Here is a 16880-nt window from a genome sequence, read left to right as displayed (position 1 = left end):
TTAAATATTTTTGCTTTTTTGCCACTTATTTCAAATATTTCAGGAAATAAAAAATAAATATTTTCCCTGATTTTTAGTACCTAAAAAATCCGAGCCCAATAAATACAAAATTGTACTTTTCCGAGGTTTTCTCAACTGTGAGGCTATTGTCAGGTAATGAATTGCAGGTCCTTAGGACGTACCTCGCCAAAATACCATCTCGCTAACACTGTTCTGTGGACACTATATAACCACGTAAAAAATACAGTAGCGTTAAATTATGTAGGTAACCGATTTTCAAAAATCGGATCTCTGCTGTTCTCAGCCAATTCAAAAATATTACTTATCTCAGGTCAGAAGAATATTGCTCTGACTCAATCTAAAAGCGTTGTGAAAGGCCTAGTACTTGCAAACGTCAATAACGCCTTATAGAGTAAGATGTTACTCAAAGGATTATGAAACTCCAACAAAAGGATATCAGCGTTCGAAACAGACGTGAAACTCGCACTGTCGTGAAACTAAATTGTAGTAAACACCTCAAGTGAGCACGATGGACACTGAAAGCCATGTGCCAAGCAGCAAAAGACGAAGAATCCTGCGACAAATAGCAGCTACCAGTGTAGGTATGGAAATACAATTATATGAATATAACAGTTCATGAAATTGGTGCGGGTTTCTGACCGTATTTCTAAAAATTCAAAGAATTACCCTTAAATAGCCTACTTTTTTCATTACACACGTTGAGCAGGCTAATAATTGAAATCATTTTATCAGCTTTAGAAAGATGAGATTATTACACATACCTTACAAGTCACAACACTTTCTCTATCTAAATCTAACCTGATAACTTACAAAACACTATAGAAGTGAAGGGTGACACTCTTAACCGTGAAACTGGCAAACTTCATTTCTCACACTAGTTTATTAAACTGTATCGGACTGTAAAGAAAACAACTATCGCAAATACATATTTTATATGTTGTGCAATATTATAGTATTGTGAAATTTTAATTTACCTACCAATTTTTTTTTTGTCTATTAAAATTATAGCATACTAGTGGCTTGTGCAGCAAATGCTGCAAACTAAGTTCATTAGACGTTCAAATAAAATTCTTTTCAGATTTATTTTCAACGAAAAATACCAGACATTTTGGATTGTTATTTGCTTCCGTAATGATGAAACATACTCCCTCTGAACGATTTTTTTAATGCCAAATACTTTTTCTTGAACCTATCCACCTTCAGTTTTTGAGTTTCAAAGCGAAAACGCAAGTAGACTAACAATGTCAGGACGATCAGTGGGTTTTTCATGTGGGAGTAAAGCAATAGCTATTTCAGGTCATTGTAGATTCTAGGTGAAAGTTAAAAAAATGTCAGGTTTGCTGTGTTTTCGAACAATAGACATAGCATCTTGGTATAGCTGCTGCATGTAAAACTTGAAATGTAGAGGGTAAAATCATTTTATCCTGTTAAGAGTTCTTGCTGAAATGATCGGGAGACTACAAAATTTTCTAGGCCTCTTATTTTATCGGTAAGTAATACCTTTTGGTCTTTCCTTAGGAACTGTAATTTTTGCGCTCTCTCGAGCCAATACTGAGGAGTATGGCGCATATAATTATCTACACCACACCACCATTTAGTATATGAAAAAGACCCTTAACACTTGATTAATAACTATAAAAATATTTTATTTTTAATAACAATATTATCTTACGTAAGTTTTTATAGTTTATTATATTATATTATATTATATTATATTATATTATATTATATTATATTATATTATATTATATATGGCCGTCATTCAGTACATTATAGAAATGAAGATCTAATTTAAGATATTCTCTACATCTACTTACATAACCCCAAAACGTTTCACTTTCATATAAATATAGCATTAATATGTATAATTAATGAAAAATTTAATCACATCATGGCATTAACTATAATAATATTTCATATCTAATGGTAATAATGTCATCAAACCACCTCAAGTTTTGTAGATTTTAATATCCAATACACAGTTGTACCTCAGAAAATTACACACCGCAGAATCAGACCTGTAGGCTAAATTGTTTTTAGAAAGTCTTGAAGGTTTTAATAACCAATTGAATTTGAGCTCTAAATATGTCAGCAACCCCGCAGGTCATGGCCTTCGTGTAATAGCCTATTGTTTATTGTAGTGTGTGTGTTTTGTTTTATACTGAAATGCAATTAGTTCTCAAAACTGACGAAAGGTGGATTTTAGAATATAGGAAAATTATGTAGAAAAACTAACGCTTCACTGAAAGTTACTATTTTTCTGAAAATCCTTGGATGCCAAGCTTCAAAATGACGGTTTACTCATTAAAATGCGTTCAGCCGTTTTCCCGTAATTTCCATTACCAGTTCAAATTATATAGCCTATTAACCTGTTGTATCCTACAGGATACATTGCTATTTTAAGGGTTAACATTTTACACGCATTCGATCCTCATACTTAACCTTCAATTCATAGACTTCAAATTAATCAAAGATTTAAACTGTTTATATACCTACTATCATAATGAAGAAGGAGAAACTTTGGTTATTTAACGATGGCGTATCAACTACGAAGTTATTCAGCGTCGATGGGATTCGTGAAAGCGAGATGATATTTGAAGAGATGATGCCGAGGATTCGTCATAGAATACCTGACATTTGCCTTAAGGTTGGGGAAAACCTCGAAAAAAACCCAACCAGTTAAACACCCAAAGCGGAAATCGAACCCGCGCCCGAGCGCAACTCCGGATCGGCAGGCAAGCGTCTTATATCATAAAGTAGCCTACCGAGACTAAATTACCCTATAATTACACTACTTAACATATTTTGGAAGAAGACTATACGGTTTCCTTCAGCATTACTAAAACTAAATAAATAAATAAATAAATATATGTTGCTGTTCCTAATTAATGATGAATTCTTTGCAATACGCTAAAGACATCAACTATCTTTCTGTACGATACAGGAGAGTGATATAGTAAAAAATATAACTGTTTAAATGTAGGCGTAATATTTTTATGTTATGGCGGTTATATCACCTACATGCAACCCCCAAACTGTTTGAAGGACCACACCTGCCGTTAGTTAGCGTGTCCATATGACCTAGTCCATGGATGGCAAAGCGACTGCATTGCGAGCTCATACTACTGGGTGGACGAGACAAAATGCCACCAAAGCTGCAGAAAACTAGTCGCCGGAGTGCCACTACCTGCTCCCGGGTTTATGACCCTGTTATTCTCGGACTAGATCCCGCGCAAAGTACATTATGAATTAGTTCGCAAGGTCTAATTGAATGATTAACAGAAATCAAGCAATAATTCATAATTTTTTTTACCGTTCTTGTGCGCAGTAATAGAGTCCGCCAATTTACTCAGACGTGTGCAACAATCGAGAGAATATTCTCGGACTACCAGATCCCGCGCAAAAAATATTGCAGAAAGCAGTTTTCAGTTTTGTGCTGAGTGCCAAGTGTGTAAGTTGTGTCATGAGGTACAGTACAGAAGAACGCACTTCTATTTGTAATAATTTCGCCAATAAAGTCTTCTTGGAGAAGGTGTCACCGTAAGTTCCGTCGTCAATTTCCCGATTGCCTTGTGCCGGATAAAACAACAATATACCGACTAGTAAAGACGTTCAAAGAGACAGGATCTGTACAAAATGAGAAGCCTCGTGTGAATAAACGTATATTAACAGAGGAGAAATTGGACGAAATATGTTTTCGGTTAGAGCAAAGCCCTCACAAATCTAGTACAACAAGTAGGGGTGTCTAAAACATCTGTTCAACTCGCCACTAAACTATTAAAGTTAAAACCATACAAAACCCGTGTAGTGCACCAGCTTTTGGCCCCTGACGACGCAGCTAGAACTCATTTTTGTAATTGGTACCTTCAGTTAGTCCATGATGGCTTAGTAGACCCCACTTTGGTTTTTAAGTTATGAAGCATGGTTCTGCCTCAGTGGTTATGTAAATAGCCAGAACAATAGATGTTGGAGCGCTGAAAATCCCCACAACAGCTTAGAATTGGCGCTACATGGTAAAAAGATAGGTATGTGGTGTGCCATATCAGGAAGGAGAATAACAGGCCCCTTCTTTTTTTAGGACACTATAAATTCTTAACGTTATGTGCAACTGATTCTGCAGCCTTTCTTCGCGGAGCTCACAGATGAGGAAAAAGAATACGCATACTTTGTTCAGGACAATGCGACGGCGCATACTGCACGTTTCAATGCAAGCAATCTCTAATGTTTTCGGCGCTCGCATTGTGAATCGTGGTTTGTGGCCCCCCAGGTCCCCCGATCTAAATCCTTGTGATTTTTATTTGTGGGGGACATTGAAGAGTGTAGCATACAGAAACAACCCTCGCACCTTGAATGAACTGAAGGAAAATATCCAACAAGAAGTGCGGAACATTAGTGAAAATGAACTTCAAAAAGTGTCACAAAATGTGCTCAAAAGATGTGAAGCTAGTTTGAACGCAGGAGGCCACCATTTCCAGCATTTACAATAATGAGGTAAGCTTTTATGTTTTTATCGTACCGCATATTACTATCGCTTTCGCGGTAAGCTTTTTATGTTTTTATCGTACCATATATTACCATCGCGCTTTGACGGTAGGAAGAGCACTCCTATAACATGTGGAGCCGCTAGACTTTCCGTTAAGCTGTGACGTTTCGTCTCGTCCACCTGGTATAAGCAATACAAATTCAACAAGGTTCACTTTTCAGCAAGATAAAGTACAATCTTTGCTCTTAAGGAAATATTATTGACAGCACGCAGTGCAAGCACTTTGACATCCCTGAGCCGGAGGATTGTCAAACAACTCAACCACTTAGAGGACGCTTATGCATGCCACGGCAGGTCAAAATGCGGAAATTTTATATAGCACATGACTCTGTTCCCAGAGACTCGTTTGTTAAAAACAGGTTACAGAACGGGAAGGTGAGTATGGGATTTGAGTAGGAAAAGTTATGGGATGCACTTGACTATTTCTCATAACCCATAAATAAAAATAAAAATACGTGTATCGGACGATCAATTAGCATTTTACACTTTAATACGAGAAGTTCAAATTATCTCCTGTTCTCTGCCATGTAAAAAATATATTACATTTTATTACCTTATTTTTTGGATGAATTAACTCAACAGATATTGCGTATGAACAAAATTCGTGTAGTAGTTTACAATAAAATTGTTTAGATAAAAAAAATTATATCACAGGCCTATTTTACGGTGCCAGGAACGATGAAAAGTGTTTTTTCCTTAAAAAAAATCGTAATCTATCTTTGCAGCATTAAAATATTTGCTGCTTTATAGTCTGCACATTTAGAGAATTAAGAAGAACCACTTATGTACGTATGTGTGTACACGTTATGGATAAGTTAAATAGTATTCCATCAAGTATATTGAAATTGTTTTGGGGAAGCACCATATCTAAATGAGATTCATAGAACCAAACAAGTATTAATGTTATTGGTAATTAACTAATTAATATTATTTTCCTGAAATTTTTAAAAACCAATTTTTTACTCCGTATTCAATCTCATTTTCTTCATTTTCACTTTCTCGTTACACGCGCTATCAAGAGAAAATATTGTGATTTTTTTTTTAATATATTTATGTCATTTTTTTACATGTGCATTTTTAACGTCCGTTTTACATAAGTACTTTTCATTATGCTGTTTGCGTGTTCTACCATCTGTGTACAATTCATTCTAGCTATTGTAAGGATATTTTTCATATTCAGCATCTGCAAGTCATTTCTTCTGAAAATTAGTCATATGAAATACAGCCAATTTTTAATTTAAAACATTAAAGTCTTTATTTTAAAAAATAATATATAGCCTAATTGTTGGTAAAAATAGGAACGTAGCAGTCTCTTACGTTATTTCTTCGATGCAAAACAAATCTTGCTCGGTCTCCGCAGATTTGTGGTTTGATCAATACAATCAGGTCCATTATTCGACACTGACCACATAATATACAAATAGAGTAGAAACGTGCTTTTCGCCACAAAATTTCTTAATGTAAAGAAAACGGGTGATAATATAATAAAGTACTTTACGATAAAATGCCTACACTAAACATTTCTCAATACCATTACGAAGAAATTATTTTTGTGTCCGATCTAACAGAAAATAGAAAAAACCTCTATAAAATCACACACTACTACCTTGTGCCGAAATGTCATAATACTTTCCCACTTAATTCAAGGATGTTTAAGTTACAATTAATGTGAAGTATGCCCTAAATTCGCCGATAAAGTTGCATCATTTCATCTATGAGCACCATAGCAATTGAAATTCTACCAAATACTCTGAAAAACAACGAATCAGTGAATAGCCAGATGAAGAGATATCTCAGAGTAAACCTATTTTAAGTGAACGACATTTATTTAATTAAGAGTGTGATGAATTGTGAAAACATCAAATTCATCTTCAAAACAGAATTCGTCAACGAAATGCATTTATGAAAGTCACAAATTTCTTCACATTAACAAGGAATATTAGTTAGTTCGTTACAATTTATAATTGGTGATATAGCATTCATTTTGAATATTCCAAAAAATTTCAGGATGTTGGATAAACTGATTGATGGGTGCCATTAACCTCAACATTGGAATGATACATTAAGTAAAGTGCTAAGACCCCTTAACCAAATAGATTACGCTCTTTAGAATAACAGCGATGATAATGGTAGGCAGCATTCCGTTAAACAGTAAACGTAAGAAACTGTACTAATTGTAGGACAGGAAATAAATATATCAAAGAAATATGGCATTACAACTAGGTACTACTGTATGTTAGTAATAGGAGCGGATGATCCAACATTGTTTCACCAAATAGGACACGTAACATTAAATAATACACTTAATCTTAAATGATATGAACTACAATTAATCTTTCATTTTATATATTATTTTGCTTTTCGATTTGTTTTATTCTAATTATTTACTTTTTCTTAAAAGCAACAAATATTTCGTTCCGGTCAAGAATACTTTTTTCTTACTTCGTTCGTCTCTTATGTCAATTATAATTTATTATTTTCTTATCTTCGCTACTGGAATTTATTAGTCAATGTTTAAGCAATGACTAAACTTATTGTTATGCAAATTAAAGCAACAATACTTTCATCATATATGAGGTTAATGTTAAGTTTTAAAATTAGACTTGGATGTTACTCAGTTAAGTCAACACTTTTGCCGAAAATATCTGGTTTGATGTATCAACAGATTAATAAAAATATTTGAGTAAACTTTGGTGTGTACCTTTCATCTAATTACCAATATTTACTATGACATTTCTATTCTACGCCTTCATTTCGACTTCGAATACACTTGTAAATACAGAGCGATCAGATGAGGTGTGGAAGGAGCGACGAGGTTTTCACTATGCGCTGCTGACACACTCGCGGCGAGAAACGTTGGGCTGATAGAGGCGATGATGCAAGCATGCAAGTGTTCGTCCTGGCTCGTGTGAAGTTCAATAAATTAGTCTCCAAGGGCCATATTCATACACATTCTTAGCGCGGGCTTCCGGTGGATGATCAGCGAACTAACATTTTTCGTATTCATGAACCAGTGTTAGCAATATATGATATGAATCCTGTACAAGTAATCACTCGATAGCCGGGGCTAGTTTAGCACGCTCGTAGCGCGGGCTAGCGAAATGTCTATGCATAGCACCCCAAGTGACTGGCGAGTAACGTGGAACGTACGACGGTGTAATACGGTGTTTTCTTGTGCATTTAAAATGAAAGTGTATCTTTGCATCTTTGTGAGGAAATCAACTGTATTCCGAAACAAAATGGGCCTATAGGGGAGAGTCGGGTAGTATCGGACATCGGGTAGTATCGGACAGTGCGTTTCTTTCATCTACCACCATATGGTAGTATCTGAATGACATGGTTACGTTTCTCTATGCGACATCACAGAAACGTAACCATGTCAATCAGGTACTATCATCGTGTGGTAGATGAAAGAAACTCACTGTCCGATATTACCCGATGTCCGATACTACCCGACTCTCCCCTAATTCTTTTTCCGCTCTGGTGCACCATACGCCATTTTTTTTCTTTTTTTGGTCATGGAGGCGGCGATATCAGGTTTCTAAGCACTCCTATAACTATTGTTTTGTGAACACACATAACCATGGGGCTAACGGCTAATCAGATGTTTACTACTGAACAACGCGTATGATTTAACCTAGTCTGCCAGCCAAGTGCTAAAGCGGTTTAAAACACGATCACCAGGTGTAAAAATTCCATCACATACAACAATCCATAATCATCGTAACAAATTTCAGGCAACGGAAAGTATTCAGCCTAAAAAATAAAATAAACAGCATAGAGTTCTCACAGAAGAAACATTACATACCATTGGTCAGATTGGAACATTCTCCTGGAAAATCACAAGTACAAATGTCTTTTGGCTCTGCTACTAAATTCTTAAAGTTGCAGCTGTATAAAATAACTAAGAGAAATACTCTTTAACCGGGTGATTCTGCACGTAGGCGCATAATATTCATAATGTACTAATAGACCTACATTTAATATTTTTCTCAGACGAGGCATGGTGCCACCTCCATGGTTATGTGTGTTCACAAAACAATCGTTATAGGAGTGCTGAGAAACCTGATATCGTCGCCTCCATGACCAAAAAAAAATGGCGTATGGTGCGCCAGAGCGGAAAAAGAATTATAGGCCCATTTTGTTTCGGAATACAGTTGATACAGTTGCACTACGTTTTCCGCGGGTAAGAGAAGCTAGCCCCAGCGTGCTCTGTGCTGACGACCCCTGCTTTAGAGAATTAACTGGCAGGGAGAGTAATTTCGCATCTTCTAAGAAGGCTCAGCCACAATTTATACAGCCGGTATTTCGATATGAGACATTGAACGTGTGTTCCAGCAGGACAGAATTATTAGTAGGGATTTGTGGCCCCTTCGCTCCCCCCTCCCCCACCGATCTAACCCTCTGCGATTTTTATCTCTGGGGTACATAAAAAATTCTGTATACAAGACAAAGCCACGCACCCTGGGAAAACTGAAATGTAATATCCGTCACGAAATTAACAGCATTAATCGACCAGAACTATAGAGAGTTGTGGGACATTTCATTAAGTGGTGCCAAAAATGCTTGGACAACGAAGGTGGGCAGTTTCAGCACTTTCACCAATAAAGCTGGTAAGTAGAACACTTTTTAAAATAGATACGGAAACTTTATGGTTGTATTACCGTGACACTACACTGTCCGTCCCCCCCCCCTCCCGCCGCGAGTGCGTCAGCAGCACACAGTGAAACCCACGTCGCCCCTGTCCACACTTCATCTGATCGCTCTATAAATTAATCAGTGTACTATACAAGTTAACTTACAAGGAGAGGACACGCTCTGTATATCACTAAATGAAATAAGATTGTGTGAGATAAAAGTACAAGACGTACTGTTTAAAGTCATACCTGGTATGGGTGGCCAATGACCCCTCGTATTGGAAATATTGGCTATTGTTTGTGACATACTTCCGTTAAGTGCCTAATAGGGAAGCATGAGACAGTGTGAAAGTGTAGCTCATATGGTTGGGCGCTGAGTTGTAATCCAGGCAACCTGAGTTCGAGTCTTAACTGGTCCTATATTTTTTTCTTTTAATAATGATTAATAGAGTGATCACAGTAATCTATTTACATATATCATATTTCTCAATGTATTGAACGCTTCATCATATTTTAAACAAATTACTAATTAACTAACATTGTATTGTAAAGGATAAACAAGAAAATATTTCTCACGTAGGCAGGTCCCTGGTGTCTTTTCTGTTTCTATTCCACTTCATTTTGTACATGGTTCATTATGATAAATGTCATAAAAACACACAAAACATACACATTTCCTGCACCATGCACAGCAAATGAAAGAAGATTGTCCACAGTCACACACATTTTTCCGCACTTCTGCTGCGAAACAGACATCTTTCACATTCACAAACACTTCTCGTTAGTTTATTAATTTTGATGCATACCACGCATATTTCAACATGGCTTTGAATTTAGGAGCTGACAACTGAAAATGAATTAAGGAGTTAATTTTGAGGTCATCCTCCCTTGAAGCAATTTGTCGTCCAGTTTGTAAAAGGAAAGAGCTATTTTGCAAATATTTGATAAAAATCTTCACCTGTCTAAAAAGATAAACATCACAGGACTGGCACATTTGGGTGAAATCACTTTAAGGTTGCACGTTACTTCATTTTCTTCATTTGTAAATATTTCATCACACAAAGAAGGATTTACTTGCCCTTCCCACGAATCCAGAATTAGAAGAAATCACTACTCTTTCACATACGGTATGTCTTTCTTACTTTCTCCAGGTATTGCTTATGGAGTTGAGATGCCAGCTTTCCTAATGAAGAACGTATTACACATATATTTCCGAATTTAGAAGTGAATTCATCTACTTGACGTTGCACTCTTGGGTCAAATTGTCCTTTTGGTTATAATAATAATAATAATAATAATAATAATAATAATAATAATAATAATAATATCAGGTTTTAAAAAATGAGAAGGCATTAGTATTCGAACTGGGGTCGCCTGGATGGCAACTCAGCATCCATCCATATGAGCTACGCTATTACATAGTCTAACGCTTCCCTATTAGGCACCTAACGGAAGTATGTCACAAACAATAGCCAATATTTCCAAAACGAGGGGTCATTGGCTACCCATACCAGGTATGACTTTAAACAGTACGTCTTGTACTTTCATCTCACACAATCTCATTTAATTCGGTGATATACAGAGCGTGTCCTCTCCTTGTTAGTCTCGTTATCAAGGCATTACATTTTCAAAACAACCTTTAGTTCAACGTCTTATATGTTTCAGTGAATCTTGCTTCTGTGGCTTTTGGAATGGTGCAGGGTTGGCCTTCACCGACATTCCAGCTACTGAGGGAAAACAAGACAGCTTTAAACGGGCATCTTATCACAAAGGAGGAGGAATCCTGGATTGGATCGCTGCCGTTTCTGGGCGCCTTCACTGCGGCTTCGCTTTACAACTACATCAACCGAAATATGGGATGCAAGATTACGGGCTATCTCACGGCAGTTCCTCTGGTTTACGGCTACTTGCTCATCATCTTTGGGACCTCCATCACCTACATCTGCATAGCTAGATTCTTCATTGGCTTCAGTCTTTCGGGAATTAATGTTCTCGTGACTCTGTATATGGCAGAAATCTTAGAGGACAACACCCGAAAAGCTGCGGGAAATTTGAGGAGCATAGCAGAGAACGTGGGTCTTATCCTCATATACGCTCTCGGTTCCTATCTCACCATTTTGCATACCACTATCGTGTGCATCTCCATTCCTGTGTTCTTTCTCTTCACATTTTTTTTGCTGCCAGAATCTCCAATATTCCTTTTGAGAAAAGGAAAACCTCAGGCTGCACTGAATGCATATTTATGGCTCAGAGGGGGAGATCGTCAGCTGGCTGAAGAGGAGATGAAGAAACTGAGAGCAGTTATCGACGCGAGAGAGTCGACAGAACATTGCACAGTGGGAGAACTGTTGTCTGAGTGTGGCACTAGAAAAGCTCTGCAAATCATTATAATATTATCCGTTGTGCAGCAGCTCTCAGGAATCAATGTTATTTTCACGTTCTGTGAAACCATCTTCAGAATGTCTGGAAGCAGTCTCTCGCCAGAATGGTCGTCCCTTATTGTTTCTTTCTTCGGACTGTTTGGGTCTATATTTTCTCGTTTCTTTTTCATCTTATCCGGAAGAAGATTCATTCTTGTATCTACTCAGACTCTTCAAGGAGTCAGCCTGGGAGGTTTTGGCGTGTATCTCTACTTGAGGCATATAGAGGTGAATGTGTCTAACATGGGAGTACTTCCCGTAATTTTCATATCTATCTACATATTTTGCGTTATTGCTGGAGTAGCCAATCTTCTGCATGTTGTGATATCGGAGATGATTAAATCTGAAGCACAAGAAGTGGCAATGAAGATTTGTGGACTATTATCGTGGGCCTTAGCCTTCCTCTCCATCAAGTTTTACTATTCATTAATTGATATCTTGGACCTGCACGGATGTATCTGGCTATTTGCAAGTGTATCGTTTACTGGTGCAATATCAATGTATTTGTTATTACCAGAAACTAAGAATAAGAGTCTGGAATTAATCATGAGGAAACTTAACGATGAACCGCCTCAAGAAGATAAATCAAGAAATATATGATCCATACGTGTATTTATATTAACCTCTCTTCCTCATGCTTCCTACATGATCTCCATTTTTAATTCATACCAACCTCTCCATCTTTTCTTGCTTGCTGTATGATCTGCATCTTTATTTATAAAATATTACTCTTTTTACGTTAACGTCTCTTCCTCCATTACACATAATCTACATTTTTATTTATATCTCCTTCGTCTTTAGCATATGATCTTCAAGATTAATTTGCAACAAATTCTCTCCCAACTGTAACTTACATAATCATTTTACTTGCACTGACCTGTCTCCTTTCTACTTTCTTATCGCGTTTCCAGTTTGGATATGAAAATACTATATGAACGACGATTTATGACAATAGTTCATCTCAAATGTAGTATATGGAAGAATTTTGTAGGAACACGTCTCCAAAGTGTAGATTCAGTCATTGCTGGTCAGACTTATTCAAGAATACGGCGGAAGGATAGTAGTCACAAAGAGAAAATGACACACAAATTTTAAACAAATTATAACATACTGTATAATCCAAGCTCATATATTATACAATGTCTACGTATGAAGTGAAATGTAATTTAAATATTGCAGTGCTTTTATTTTGAAATAATAACTGAAGTTTTTTCGGTACTTTATGTAATTCAGTCTATAAATCACATAATGTGCGAAAAATTTCCTCCATATCAAGTTAATGTAGAGTAAGCATACTATGATATTAAGTAAAGATAGTCAATTTTCATTTGAACTTTCTCACACGTCCCAAACCCTCCAAAAACTCTTTAGAGAATATTGAACATTGTTATTATTATTATTATTATTATTATTACATATATAAATAGGTATACAATGTATAAATATCTTGTCGGCCTGGGTAGCGCAGTCGGTATAGCACTGGCCTTCTGTGCTCGAGGGTGCGGGTTCGATCCCGGCCCCGGGCGATGACATTTAAGTATGCTTAAAATGCGACAGGCTCATGTCAGTAGATTTACTGGCATATAAAGTACTTCTGCGAGACAAAATTCAGGCACACCGAAGACGCTGATATAACCTCGCCAGTAGCGAGCGTCGTTAAATAAGCCGTAATTTTTTTATAAACATCTTCCTGTGTCCAAAGCTATGTCACTTTAATTTTTCTTTTCCACTCCCCTCTATCTTCCCACTCTCCCTCTTCTAGTCCATTTTCCCTCACAGATTTTCAAACATCTTCTATCCATGTGGTTTTCGACCGACCTTTTTTTCTTTTTTTCCAGGGTGAATTCAGTCTAACAATTTCCTAGGTAATTTCTGTTCTGGTATTCTTATAATGTGACCATACCGTTCTAGTTGTCTATAGTTCACAAAATCTAATAAATAATTTGAAAACTTAATTTCTTGCCTGATCGCATCATTTGTAATTTTTTCCAATTTGGAATGCCTAGCTGATCGTCTTAAATATTCCATTTCTGTTGATAATAATTTTGACAGATTATTCTGATTAATTCTTCGGGATTCATATCCATATGTTATAGTACTTCGAACTATTGATTTTAAATCTGTAGTTTTGGGTCTTTTGTTATGTGTTTATCCTACAGTACCCCATTGCTATTGCTATTGCTATTGCTGATCTTCCATTCATTATTTTGTAATTTATATAGGCGTGTTATTATTATTATTATTATTATTATTATTATTATTATTATTATTATTATTATTATTATTTAATTAAAATGTGTCTCAGTGAAACGTACAGCAGAGTTCGTATAGGTCAGTTTCTGTCAGATGCGTTTCCAATTCACTGTGGGCTAAAGCAAGGAGATGCACCATCACCTTTACTTTTTAACTTTGCTCTAGAGTATGCCATTAGGAAAGTCCAGGATCACAGAGAGGGTTTGGAATTGAATGGGTTACATCAGCTGCTTGTCTATGCGGATGACGTGAGTATGTTAGGAGAAAATCCACAAACGATTAGGGAAAACACGGGAATTTTACTGGAAGCAAGTAAAGAGATAGGTTTGGAAGTAAATCCCGAAAAGACTAAGTATATGATTATGTCTCGTGACGAGAATATTGTACGAAATGGAAATATAAAAATTGGAAATTTATCTTTTAAAGAAGTGGAGAAGTTCAAATATCTTGGAGCAACAGTAACAAATATAAATGATACTCGGGAGGAAATTAAGCACAGAATAAATATGGGAAATGCCTGTTATTATTCGGTTGAGAAGCTTTTATCATCCAGTCTGCTGTCAAAAAATGTGAAAGTTAGAATTTATAAAACAATTATATTACCTGTTGCTCTTTATGGTTGTGAAACTTGGACTCTCACTTTCAGAGAGGAACATAGGTTAAGGGTGTTTGAGAATAAGATTCTTAGGAAAATATTTTGGGCTGAGAGGGATGAAGTTATAGGAGAATGGAGAAAGTTACACAACACAGAACTGCACGCATTGTATTGTTCACCTGACATAATTAGGAACATTAAATCCAGACGTTTGAGATGAGCAGGGCATGTAGCACGTATGGGCGAATCCAGAAATGCATATAGAGTGTTAGTTGGGAGGTCGGAGGGAAAAAGACCTTTAGGGAGGCCGAGACGTAGATGGGAAGATAATATAAAAATGGATTTGAGGGAGGTGGGATATGATGATAGAGAATGGATTAATCTTGCTCAGGATAGGGACCAATGGCGGGCTTATGTGAGAGCGGCAGTGAACCTCCGGGTTCCTTAAAAGCCAGTAAGTAAGTAAGTAAGTAAGTATTACTATTATTATTATTACTATTATTATTATTATTATTATTATTATTATTATTATTATTACTACTAGTACCATGCAGCTTATTTTCTGATTGAGAATGCCCAGTATTTCTGAACTGAAAAGTGGTAATACGATGACCATGGTGTGGATAAATAGTTCGCTGGATAAAAGTATCCAATCACAAATTGCCTTACCCCATACTTTTTTATCACACATTTCTAATCGGACTTTTCAAAATGTTTGCCTGTTCCGAAAACAAAAATGAACACACTTACTAGCGTAACAGTTAAGAGTTTCCTTAGTTAATTCGTGTAATGGGTAGTACTGCATTTAAATATTTTGCTACCCGTAGTCCTTGAATTTTTAAAACGTTCTTTCGCATCTCCTCAAAACCGTTACATTTCTGTTGATATATTCACTAATTTGACTTGAATACATATGAGTAATTAAGAAAAAACTCGCCCAGTCTTGAATACAAAAATACAGCGTTACACATATACATGAAACATTTTGGGTGAAATGCTGATATTATAATGAGATTTAATTTCTTTAACGTTATGAATCACTTCAAATACCGACTATTTCTTAATCCTGATACAACTATAAACTTCTTTCACATACTCACGCTTGATCATTTGTCTATTTGTCCCTCTATATGTGGCTCTTTCTTAGAGTGAAAGAGTTCTTTGGTGAAACCTTAGCAAATATGTATTTGTCTAATAGTAGTACATTATATTTACTATCATTGGCTGAGGGAAAAACAAGAAAGTGGTGAACAAAACTACGGTTTAAGTAATCAAAAACATTCGAGCTCTGGCTTCCCAGTAGCGGTCGACTTCCTTGGAGGATTTCAGAGCAGGGCATTTTGCAAGATGCTGTCTATCCATGTCTTCCTGTTGATGGCACAAAATGCAGGCTGCTGATGGCAGGATGCCAAGACGATTGAGGTGTTTACCCAGGATCAGTGTTGCCAACAGTTGTTCGTATAATCCCGCTAGATGGCTTTCGAAAACCCGCGATTTTCTAACAAATATCTCTAGATTTTAATGTATACTTATTATTCAATAATAATAATAATAATAATAATAATAATAATAATAATAATATTAACGGTCAAGCTAGAGCATCCACCCGCCAATGTAACGAATATTGCACACTATTATCATTGCCAATGTGGCGCTATAAAGAAATTTTGAACACTTTTATCACAGACGCAACATATTTAAATTCTTATTGCACGATATATGTCACCGTTAAAACCCAAAATTCGACAAAACTAGTTTCAACTAGTAAAAACTAGTTTTAAAATATAGATAGATAGAAAGCGAATTTTCGTAAGATCTAGAATCAATGACAGGTTAGGTTAGGTTTGTTTAGGTTTTTTTAGGCTTTTACCAAACAAAAACCTAAACAAACCAAACCTAACCTGACACTGATTCTAGATAATACGAAAACTCACTTTCTATCTTTATTTGCTTAACCTAGTTTTTACTAGTTGAAACTGATTTTGACGGATTTCGGGTTTTAACGGTACCGGTAACATATATAATATGGAATTATCGCTACATTAACACATCCATTATTTCACAAAACAAACACTGAACGAATTAAATGTAATTATGAAAGCCACTTATAATGTTAATATGAATTTCATTTCAGAAACTTTAAAGATTAAAAACCGCTAGTATTCCCGCTAAGCGGAATAATATAATTTTACCCGCGAGACGGTTATCCAAAAAAGCTAGATTTAGCGGGAAAATCGCTGAACTGGCAACACTGCCCAAGATGTCATGTTCAGTGTTAAGGCGAAAGCTTGCAACTGCTAGTCTTCTGGGTCATCCTCTCGGACTCAAAAGCAGCCATCTTGTCCATAAATAAAACTGACCACCCCTACACAGAACAAACAATGATTGTCAAAAAATACTTGCAACTTTAA

At 36.2% G+C, this 16880-nt stretch overlaps 1 protein-coding gene across 2 annotated transcripts; it reads left to right on the top strand.

The window, feature by feature from the left end:
- The first annotated feature begins 497 nt into the window (after positions 1–497).
- On the top strand, positions 498–13576 carry LOC138705657 (facilitated trehalose transporter Tret1-like). Of its 2 annotated transcripts, none has more exons than XM_069834244.1 (2): positions 498–602; positions 10867–13576. In XM_069834244.1, exons 1-2 carry the CDS (start codon positions 530–532, stop codon positions 12219–12221), a joined length of 1428 nt encoding a protein of 475 aa, XP_069690345.1. In that variant the 5' UTR covers positions 498–529; the 3' UTR covers positions 12222–13576. The 2 variants fall into 2 exon arrangements, with proteins under 2 accessions (XP_069690345.1, XP_069690346.1); XM_069834245.1 differs by having other exon boundaries at positions 506–598.
- The last annotated feature ends 3304 nt before the right edge of the window (positions 13577–16880 follow it).

Source organism: Periplaneta americana, chromosome 9 (assembly GCF_040183065.1).
Source record: "Periplaneta americana isolate PAMFEO1 chromosome 9, P.americana_PAMFEO1_priV1, whole genome shotgun sequence".
NCBI lineage: Eukaryota > Metazoa > Arthropoda > Insecta > Blattodea > Blattidae > Periplaneta > Periplaneta americana.
The sequence above is the reverse complement of the archived record's forward strand: the minus strand, read 5'-3'. Positions and strand labels throughout refer to the sequence as shown.

What these genes read in the sequence shown, in the direction of transcription:
- LOC138705657 (XM_069834244.1), top strand. Translation starts at nt 530, where the DNA reads ATGGACACTGAAAGCCATGTGCCAAGCAGCAAAAGACGAAGAATCCTG. An exon ending in AATAGCAGCTACCAGTGTAG is followed by an intron (nt 603 to 10,866) that starts GTATGGAAATAC and finishes TATATGTTTCAG; the next exon opens with TGAATCTTGCTTCTGTGGCT.